Here is an 11,155-nt window from a genome sequence, read left to right as displayed (position 1 = left end):
AAACAGATGGATATGAAAACAACTTTTCTTAATGAGGATCTTGATGAGGAGGTGTACATGAAGCATTATGAAGGATTTATTGATGATAATAGTAAAGTGTGCAAGTTAAAAAAATCTATTTATGGACTAAAACAAGCATCCCGCCAATGGTATCTAAAGTTTCACATCAATGTACATACCTGAAAGTCAGTGGGAGTAAGTTTATTTTCTTAGTCCTATATGTAGATGACATACTCCTTACAAGCAGTGATTTGAGTCTGTTGAAAGAGACTAAGCAGTTTCTCTCTACTAATTTTGAAATGAAAAATATGAGTGAAGCCTCTTATGTCATTGGCACAGTGATTCACAAAGACTGGAAAAAAAGGACTTTATGACTGCCTTAGAAAGCTTACATGGAAAAGATTTTGCAGAGATTTGATATGAAAAACTGTCGACCCTCTCGAGCCACTGTAGTTAAAGGAGATAAATTTAATAATGACCAGTCACGTAAGGATGAGTTTGAACTTGAGCATATGAAGAACATCCTATATGCATTCGTAATTTGGAGTTTAATGTATGCTCAGATCTGCACAAGACCTAACATATATTTGGCATTTGGATTGCTAGGACATTACCAGAGTAACTCGGGGATCCAACATTGGTTTAGGAAACCAAGGACTACCGGTTGACTTACAGGCATACCAACCATTTGAGGATGGTTATTTAGATGCTGACTTTGCCGAATGCGTAAATTCCATAAAATCTAGTTCAGAATGTGTTTCTCCTTGCTGGAGGAGCCATTTCCTGAATGAGTATCAAGCAGTCTATGGTAGCTACATTTACTATGAAGGCAAAGTTTATTGCGTGCTATGAAGTCACAACACAGACACTATGGTTGAAGAACTTCATAAGTGGTCTTCAAGTTGTTGATACCATACAGAAACCAATCCAGATCTATTGTGATAACACAGCTGCAGTGTTCTTCCCTAAGAATAACAAAAATAGTAGCAAAAGTAAGTATATCGATATCAAGTACCTCAGTGTGAGGAAATATATAAAAAAAAACGCGGTGATATTGAATACAACAGTACTAATACTATGATTGCGGATCTAATGACTAAAGGTTTACCGATAAAGGATAGGAAGATCTAAGGTTAACTTGGGCCATAACTGTAAGGGTGTAATTTGAGTGAAATATTCCATATCTTGTGGATTGTAAAGAATATCATTTTGATGAGATAATATATAAGGAAATAATATTATGAGGAATCCTCGCTCCACCTATTTAAAAAGGATACGTGTCTCCATCTAGACGTCCCATATAGAGAGATTAAGAGCTAGAAAATGATCTCGATCTTATTTATTTTACAAGTCTATCATCTGTAAAAATCATTGACATTATCAAGACAATGTCTGAATATCAATTTATTCCATTGTATAATATATTATTAATATATTTAAAATTAATCTTACAAAGTGTTCTTGAGTAAATGAAAATTGCAATCTTCCTACCCTTTATTATTGTCAGTTCATATACCTTAATCTTCTTATCAAAATCCTCCAACATAAGATCTATGCAAAGAGCTGCACAAGGAGTCCAAAATAACTTTTTTCTTTTCTCCATTAACATCTTACCTGCCGCCTTATAATTGGCAGCATTATCCACGACAATTTAAACTACATTCTCTTCCCCAACTTGCTTCACTATATCATTTATTATCTCAAATACTTTTTTCTACAGTCTTGGAGATGTTTAATGCGTCAATCAAAGTCAAAAGAATTGTTCCCTTGAGTCTATTCACTAAGAAATTGCATATGGACCACCTCTTCTTATAAATCCAACCATCTGACATTATGAACACCCAGACTTTCTCCATACAACTTTATGCTCCTCAAACAATGACATAATATTATCGACCTCTTTCTCAAATATTTATTTCTAATCTTTTGGTAAGATAAGTCTTAATCCAATGCCATTTTTCCCAATCAAATGACACTTCTTCTCAATCTCAAAATTCTTCACAATTAAATGGAATTGCCCATTGAAAAAGGGGTATTTATCTAAAATGGCCCATGATTTGTCCGTTTTGTCAAATCTATCCCATGCTTTTTTTTGTCAAATCTATCACATGATTTACTTTTTACATCAAATCTATCCCGGCGTTATCTTTTCCGTCAACATCTAACGGCCGTGCTGACGTGGCACATGGAGAGATAGTGGGCCACACTTGCCACGTAGGCGCCACGTCAGCACGACCGTTAGATGTTGACGGAAAAGATAACGCCGGGATAGATTTGATGCAAAAAGTAAACCATGTGATAGATTTGACCAAAAAAAAAGCATGGGATAGATTTGACAAAACGGACAAACCATGAGCCATTTTACCTTGAAAAAAGGGGCAATCTGCATGCAATCATCCTGTAAGCGAAAATGAGCCAGAACCCTGTCAACACCTTCCTCAGCCTTACATGCCCTATTCAAGTAACACTAACGTTCTTTTTCAATCGAACGTAGTGCTTTTTCTAAACCAAGCGTCATTACACTCTACACCAAGCAAAGTGTAACACATACATTTATTGAGACAGTTTGTTTCAGCAGTCAAAACACAAGGCTGACAACTTTGCATCTTTCACTGGCTACAACGTAACTACATAGTACAAAAGCTCTTCTGGCAGGGCGGCGATACAAAAACAGAGCCCGGCTGATAGTTCTTTCGTAGTATGTCAGTTTCTGTTATACAGATCCTTCACAATTGCTTATAATCAAACAAAAAACCCAGCCAAATTCACATATAAACCTACGAAAACAACATAATACACGCCACCGTTGACCACAAAAAGATTGATAATGCGATACCTGACAGTTAAGCATAAAAGGCTGGTAAAGCTCACCAACTGTGCATCGAATGTGTTGCAAAGAGAAAATCAGTAACTACAGGACCTATTTTGGTCCATATCGGCATTACAGGTCAAGGATAGCATCTGCAGTGAAGAGAATACAGTGATGAAATTTGGGACAAAGACGCATTGACCATAAACACCAAATCATAAAATCAATGTTGGCGGCTAGATAACCACGAACTTTGAAAACCCTGTGGTGTACAAGATAAGAAGGCTTCAAGTTGAGAAAATATATAACAAAGAAACGATGACAAAATGAATCCATTGATCTCAAGTTGAGAAAATGGGCAGAAAATCAGCAGCGCTATAAAAGTTCAGGATAACAGTTCGGTCAAGGATGAACAAATAAGGGATTCTCGAGATCATTAGAAACCTACCATCCATTCGATGAAGACACAAACAAAGATATTGGCACCTTCATAAACATAAACATTTGCTCAATACAAACACGTAGAGCAGAATGAATGTCTGGTGACAACAGCAGTCAACTACTCAGATTCATTTTTGAGGGAAAGTAATATATCTTTAAAAAAAAGAAAATCTTTTACGTGATTCTTCCATTACTTACACATGTTCATACATCAAGAGTCCTTTCAAAGCTTAGACATCAAGAGCCCATCCTAGGTGATTAGCTCAAAACCAAACCTTAGTCAATTGGCTACCTAGAACAAAGACCAAAAAGATCTACCTGTTATATGAAGAGATAAATTTTCTGTCCAAGCACAAAATTCAACTCATTGCCTATAACAATTTAAAAAAAAAAAAAAGTTTTCAAAACTTCAGCAAGAGATTCAAGAAAGACGGCATTGTTCTGCACATGATCATTATATTTGGCAACTAACACTGAAGAGGTGGAGGGAACTGGAATTTTGGACCTCCGAAGTATTAGGAGAAATTGCTAGAAGAAGCTACCCAATGATGGGACTATCCAAAATCACATAATCATCAGTTGGCACTCTGATCTCATCGCAGATTTCAATAAGAAGAAATTCAGATCCCATAAAAAGGCAAAAATAAAAGGGACAAGCTTTTCCATGAGGATCATCTTATAAGATTTGTAAAGCGTGGAGTGGCAAAGTCATGCATCATTACCTTATCCAAAGGGCTCACTTTGGCATAGATGGTGCACGTCTTTTTGGAATCTTCAATGAGAATTGACCAGTCTCAGGAAGCACTCCAGAGTCAAGGATATCCTGAAACATTCTGACACAGGTAGCGAGAGTCTCCAAGTCCAATACGGCATCTTCTATTGTGTTGGAGAACATCGAATTTAAGCGTATTGTGCTCTCACTTTTCAATTCTTCCAATGCTGCTGCAGCTTCTTTCTCCTTGCCTTCTTGGATATCAAAGCCAGAAACGGTGTCAGAGGAACGGGTCTTTTGAACCCCTGAACCAGAAGGTTCGAGAGTTCCTCTTGAGTTAGTAGTGCTCCAAGGACCTTCGGCTGCTAGCTGTAATATTAACTCCAACGATGATGATGAGCTCCTTGATCAAGTCTGGGAAGAAAATAAAGCACTTGAGGCTCCACCCACCTTAGTGTTCTTCTGAACTTCATGTGCAGCACGGAGATGAACAGGTTTGCCTGCAAAAGCGTGCGAATTTTTAGTTGGAAATCCACCTAAGTTACAGCAATAGCCAACCACCCGACACCTGTTCCACACCATCCTTGTTAACTGTATTTCTTATCAAAAAATCAAAGTAACACAATATCATTCTCCCAATGTCAATTGTGGTATTAGTCCATCTTGTGAAAGATGAACTCTACAAAGACTCTTCTCCACAGACAAACAACCCGACTTTAGCTCGGGACAAGTAAAGACAATATTGCATTCAGGCTCCCTTTTCTTTAGTGGACTTTATTTTCCAGGAAAGTCATTTCCAAACTTCCATCGTTTGGTAGCAGAAAACCCTTTGTTTAATGAAGATCAATATCTCTCAAGCAGGAAAATCAGTTTATATAGCCATAAAATGATGTACAACTCTCAGTTCTATTTGTTTTTCTGAAATTGCCCTGGACTACAAAAGCCAACCCAAGGCCACTGCTGCCACCAGCAGCAGCTACCTCCAAGCTCTCAAGCTGCAGATATCATCAGCAGCCATCTGGGACAAACTGAATAGACCAGGCCAGGTCAATTCCAGCATGTCACACCAGCTGCTAGTGTTGTTGGTCACAATGAACCGGGATGGCTGGTGCAGTGAAATTGATCCAAGCATGACTATTGGTTTTAGCAGTAGAAAATAAAACAGCCAATATTCGCATACAGGTGGCATAATATGATGCTCTGGATAATAATTAGGTACATATTGTCACTCTATACCTTCATTAACAGGCTTGATCAGCTGAGCAAAATGGCGATTATGTTCACCAACCTGCAACCACCAAACACTAGCAGTTTAATTTGTGAGAAAAATAGAAGAGACCGGAACCTCAGAATGAAAATTAGAGGATCATCAGATTGCGAAATGATGAGGAACAATATATTCAATCAAAAGCATAAAATCTAATGTAATGACCATTACAATGCTTATTCCACTTAATTTCACATAATTCATAACTGAATAATTCCTTGATTCAGCATGTACACCCATAAGCCCTTGTCCTAACATCAAGTTGTAGAGCGAGCAAGATCTTTCCAGTGCAGGGAAAAAAAGCAAAAGCAAAAAGAAATTATCAGAATGATAATAAAACATCTTCCTGGTATAATAACAAGTTGTGGGATCAAACTGCACAATTGAACACAGAATGGGAAATGCAAGAGTATGGGTCCACCTTTATGGTTGGCAAGGTCCAACCAGTTTCTGGAGACCATTCTAGAGAAGGGCGCAGATCCTTTGAGTATGCATCCCATGTGTCTCCTTCACCTTCTGGAGGAGGGGGTAACTCTATCTAGCCAAGGATTAAAACTAAATGAGATAAGAACAAAAAAGGGCTTCCTCTCAATTAAGAGTGCGTAACCAGTACATGAAGAAACCAACTATATCCTTAACAAAAGCTATAAAGTATCGTCACAACAGAAACATATTTTAACAATGTAAATCTACTAAATACGAAAGTCATTAAGAATCTCAATCAGAGAAAAAAGCAGGTGGAGCTGTTGGCATCAGGCTGGGGAAATTCCAGTATGTACTCTCAACATCAAGAAGCGTCCAACATTCAGAACACTGATATATGAACATGTATATGTAGATCGCCATAATTATTACACCATTTCGCAACTTCACAACTCAACATAGGAAGAAAGCAACCAGACCCTCCACTCCCCCCATCGATAATATAATACAGTCGCAGGCTCATACTGAACCCCAAAGATTAATTTCTTATCCCTCATAGCCTAATTGTATTTTACAGGATAATATATCCCCAAGGCAGGAAAATAAGTACCTGAACCTTCTCATTGTCCAGTATTTTAGTCACACGTCCAGACCAATAGCAGTTATCTTTCCACCAGTCAACCAAGTCTCCCTCCTTCCACTCATCTTCAGCAATAATCGTCACTTCAGAGATGTTATCAATATTGATCTTCTCGCTCTTGCGATATACAGGGGGGAAGCGCGGGCGCACCATCAATTGCTGTTTTTTTGGTTTAACTGACGGAATAGTTTGGTACAATTTCGTCGACAAAATTTCTACAGGATCAAGTGTTTGACTCATATATTAGCAATACAAGTCCTATAAGAAGTAAGACTGAATGCAATTGAAGTTTGAAGGTTTCATGGAAGGTAATTCATGTAGTAAAGGAAGATGATGCATGGGTTGAGCTTACTTTCATCTGGAAAATCATAATATTTCGAATGCACATATGGGTCGCCATTCCTTCTTGTAATCTTATGTACCTGACAGACAAGAACAACAGTTTTGTATCTCATAAGCTGTTTCCCAACAAGAAAAGAGACTAGCAAGCAAAAATGCATAACAAAGCGTTTGGTTTTTGAGTTGAATAAGTGATCCGATTCAACTTAATTTTGTGCAATAATTACAAGTGTTGATAAATATATTGATGTGTGAGAGTATATATATGTATGTATGTATATATAGATGTGAAAGTAGCTGAAAAATTTATTATTAAAAAATTAATTATAAAAAATATGAATGAGAAATTATTATTAAATGACAGACAAAGACAAAACAGTAATGATTATATTGTTAAATTTATAAAAGAATAGATTCGAGTTAAATAAAATTATTATTTGAAAAGCAAACAAAGCCCGTTTTATGATAACCCGTTGAGAATTGTTTCTCCAAACCTTGCAACGGAACCAAGCACCACGAAAGCCGTGAATAAAAGATTTCGACTCCGCTAGCTGGCCGACTTGAACTGGCAGGTCATGCTCAACCATAATTGGGGATAAGATGCTTTATCCCTGAAATGCATGCATAGAGAATTTAGAGAAAGTCCACTTTGAAGATAGTAACATAAATTTGTACAATCAAGCAACAAAATCCTACCACACCAAATACCAGAGAAATTTTTCTAACACTTCGTACCACATTTTACACTCAATTTGGATTGAGTGGCTGGGAGGAAGTCTAGACGGGGTCGGAGAGGTTATTGTTCCTTGTTTAACAAAAGTTTATATTAAATTTGGAATAATTCCAAACCTAGAACCAAGCTCAATTTTTCCAAGCCATCTAGATTTAGAAGGGCTAGGATCTCTCTTAATTAAGAGATATTTGGACAGTTGTACCCCCAAACAATACATAATAAACCACAAAAGCCTACTAAACCCCTCGGAATGTTTTTACATAGCATTTGGTAATGAAGTGGAGTTTATCTCCACTCCAATATTTTTATATATTTAAATGGAGTTGTAATAATTAAATTAAAAAAAAAGATAAAAAATAATGATTATGCCGTTGAATTGTTAAAAAAATAATAAATAATTAAAAAAATTTAATATTAAAAAATTAAATTAAATGGTAATTAAAATAAAAATAAATAAAAAATTTATTTTTACATTAAAAAATGATAAAAACATAATGATTGTGTTAAAAAAGTAAAGTGAAGAATTTTTAACTCCACAACCAAAACATAAACCTTGCTCTTCAATCCCCTCCAAAAAGCTTCCTCATGGTAGCTCTTCATAACCCTCTAAGCCCTCTAAAGAAGGATACCCAAGCATAATGGTAACAAGACACATACTACAGAGACCAACTCATCTTTCAACTTACCTTACTTAGACTTAAAATCAGAACCTAGTCGGAATTTGTATTATATCACCGGTTCCGGGTATTCTCTGTTCATGCCAAGCCTAAATTAATAACAAGCCAAGAACTCAAATCAGGTCAATGAGCAACGATGAGCCAAGATTCTGAATTCAATGACTTGGAATCAAGAGATTGAAAATCAGTCCAAAGGAATTGAAATCAGAGAAACACCATTCTTGGAACATCCTTAATACAAAAAAGAAAAAGTGAATAAACGTATAAATTGATTATTCACAGCAACATGAATCAAATCCAGAGGAGCAGAAAAATCAGATCCCCAAACAGCAAATCGAGAAGAAAGGTCGGTGTTGGGGAACAGCAAGTAACCACGTCGCGGTGGCTCCTTTTGAACCAGGAGCAGCAGCAGCTCGCGATGGCGTCGAGCAGGAGCAACAACAGCTCGCCGTAGCCTGTAGCACTGGGAGAAAAAAAAGACCAGCAGTCGTCGATCTGGAAGATATCGGAGAATAGAGATGCGATACGGCGGTGGAGAGAGATCAGAGCAAGAGAGGAGGCTCTAATTAGGGTTTTCAAATTTTTTACTAATATAATTTGAGAAACTTTATTTATAATATAATATAATATTATAATTATAATTTAATAAAAACCAACTAGTTCTGAACCCCGTTCTGGATACTTTGCACGTCGGAATTGGAGCCAGAATCGGATTTGACGGGTTCTATTTTTTTACTTGTGTACGGATTCAAATTTCGTCTTGTCAGAGCGACTTGGGAATGTGAATTATGTTGCACTCGTCTTACTTGATTTGACACTGTAAATTCAAAAAAACAATTGATTCAGGTTAGGAGCCCGATAGAGGAGCAGATCTTCGTGTCAGGAGACCGATCTACCATCATCGCATCTTGGCTAATCAAACCATGACGGCCAGTTCACTGCATGGACTGGGCTTGTGACTTGCGTGGTCCTACTCGTCTTAAGGACTCATGAGTCGATTTGACTGATTTCAACTTTCAGACCTCACACTTGCCGACATGAATCATTACATGAATGAATATACAAATGTATATCTTACAATGTACTCTTGATTAAATACAAATTACATCAACAAGATATTGATCGATTCGCGTTTGGCCAATATTCCTTTCCCGCTCACCGTAGGTTTGAAAGACCAAAATCCAAATTAATGTGATGAGGGCTCATGACAGTTGGGGATCGGGTCAAACCGAACCGACAGATCCTAATAGGGCTTAATAGTCTTCGAGATGGTCGTAGGATCGGTCGAATTCCTGGGTGATTATTTGGCCTCCTTTCACACAACCCAACCCAAGTCATCCTTCGCTTTGACACTATTCAAGTTGGAACGGTGATTTGAGGCAAGACCTCATACTGCACTCGGGTCACATACACTTGGTGTGTGTTGGGCATTAGACCCGTGATCGATGGATAGGGGTGTTGGACCCCGTGTTGTTGTCTTATGGGCTCGGGCTCGAATCATCATATAACAAACAAGGCATATTGGAAATAGATAAAAATAAAGAAAACAGACAAAGTGTGAATTAATCGTCGTGTTTACGTGATTATCAGATTATGACTCGAGGTTGCTTGGCAGATATATCTCTATCCTTAACAGACAAAAACAGAGTAGTGTATGATGAGAATTAACCATGGGCCGCTCTGAAAAGGTATTTAGCATTCGGCTTTGTTTAAGAAATGGCTTGACAAACATGATGTCTATTGTCAAGTCTCGAGTGTGTATGTTTATTTTAAGTTATGTTTTATGACACTAAAGGATTAATAGATTATGATAGAAGCATGATTTTGCCTAAAACCTAAAACCTAAAACCTGAGGTTTTACCCTACTGTTTCCCCATATTTGATTATATTGAGTGTGTGATTAGTCCAGTTTCGTGTTTTATGATGGATAAACTTGATCTAAGCACTCGACTCTATGTTAGAATGACAGAAACACTTCAATCGGATAAAGAGAATTATGCAAATAAGACATGCGCCCGCATCGACTGTCCTTCCTTACCTATGGCTCGAAGTGTTTCGATCATCCTAACCCTGGGGTTGTCGGCAAATCATGAACAGATAATTGTGCCATTGAATCCGAAAAATGTGTTTGCGGGGATAGAAAGCCGAGGCTATGTAAAACGGATTGTCGAAGTCAGTAGCCGGTATCGACCAATCTCTCAAACCCATCGGGGTCACGTGGGCCCTGAAGGAGCCCAGAGATTGGTCGCTCCGCCTGGAAGTGGTTTAAGAAGAACTCACGAGGTCCTACTCGAGCCGCCTCAAATTGAGCCTAGACTTGAGTCAGGACACGCGAGTCCTCCCTAGATGTTCATGCTACGCATACTACATGTCTCTGTATTTTATTAAAATATGAGTTTTGAAAATGGCATGGTCACCAGTTCATGATCTGTCAACGCGGTTATAGATTACCAACTAGTTCGTGCGATTTAATTAAAGAGTCGAGTGAATTACTTCGTCGAGTGAATCGTCCCAATTACTAAACCTGTGTGGCTGGTTAAATTGAATGAATTTGCCAAATGCTTTGGATTTATGGGTTTCAAATTGTCGGATCAGTCATGGATGGACAGTCCGAATGGAATCATAATCCCCTGTCATTTTAATTATTGAAAATGATTCGTGTACAAATATCTCCATCAAAGCAAATTTGGGTGTTTTGGACTTTATCTTTTAAAAGAGAATCGATTTTAAAACTCGAGAGTAATTTATTAAATAGACAGAAAATTCAACAAACATTTTTATTCAGAGTTGCAGGGCTCATAAAAATTTGAAATTTTGTATATAGTCTCAAAATAACATTAGGAACATGTGGTAAAAATTTCAGCTCGTTTTGCAATTGGATAGTTCATGAGAACTATCAAAATCATTATGAAAACACCGAAAAGAATGGTAAATATTTTATATCTGAAGCTCCAGGACCCAAAAAAATCTGAAATTTTGTGTAGAGTCTCAAAATAATATCAGGAATATGTGGTATAAATTTTAACTCGTTTAGAAATCCGATGATTCATGAAAACTAATAAAATCAATTTGAAAACACTGAAAACAAAGGTAAATATTTTTTATCTGAAACTT

General features: G+C 37.3%; 1 protein-coding gene across 5 annotated transcripts; it reads right to left on the bottom strand.

Annotated features, from left to right (window-relative positions):
* Positions 1-610: 610 nt before the first annotated feature.
* LOC116208458 lies at positions 611-8,632 on the bottom strand. Of its 5 annotated transcripts, none has more exons than XM_031541925.1 (10): positions 8,414-8,632; positions 8,051-8,130; positions 7,126-7,242; positions 6,645-6,714; positions 6,263-6,507; positions 5,651-5,767; positions 5,199-5,250; positions 4,413-4,462; positions 3,973-4,331; positions 611-965 (listed from the first exon to the last, which is right to left on the bottom strand). In XM_031541925.1, the coding sequence occupies exons 3-9, from the start codon at positions 7,216-7,218 to the stop codon at positions 3,987-3,989; spliced, it is 972 nt and encodes a 323-aa protein (XP_031397785.1). In that variant the 5' UTR covers positions 7,219-7,242; positions 8,051-8,130; positions 8,414-8,632; the 3' UTR covers positions 611-965; positions 3,973-3,986. The 5 variants fall into 5 exon arrangements, with proteins under 5 accessions (XP_031397785.1, XP_031397784.1, XP_031397783.1 ...); XM_031541924.1 differs by lacking the exon at positions 611-965 and adding an exon at positions 2,521-3,071; XM_031541923.1 differs by lacking the exon at positions 611-965 and adding an exon at positions 2,537-2,961 and having other exon boundaries at positions 8,322-8,631.
* Positions 8,633-11,155: the final 2,523 nt, after the last annotated feature.

This window comes from Punica granatum, chromosome 5 (assembly GCF_007655135.1).
Source record: "Punica granatum isolate Tunisia-2019 chromosome 5, ASM765513v2, whole genome shotgun sequence".
NCBI lineage: Eukaryota > Viridiplantae > Streptophyta > Magnoliopsida > Myrtales > Lythraceae > Punica > Punica granatum.
The sequence above is the reverse complement of the archived record's forward strand: the minus strand, read 5'-3'. Positions and strand labels throughout refer to the sequence as shown.

Excerpts from the sequence above, each read along its gene's own strand:
- LOC116208458 (XM_031541925.1), bottom strand. The coding sequence starts at position 7,218 with ATGGTTGAGCATGACCTGCCAGTTCAAGTCGGCCAGCTAGCGGAGTCG. Across the intron at positions 6,715-7,125 it reads GTGCTTGGTTCCGTTGCAAG|GTACATAAGATTACAAGAAG; the intron begins GTTTGGAGAAAC and ends CTTGTCTGTCAG. Across the intron at positions 4,332-4,412 it reads AAGTTCAGAAGAACACTAAG|CTAGCAGCCGAAGGTCCTTG; the intron begins GTGGGTGGAGCC and ends TTAATATTACAG.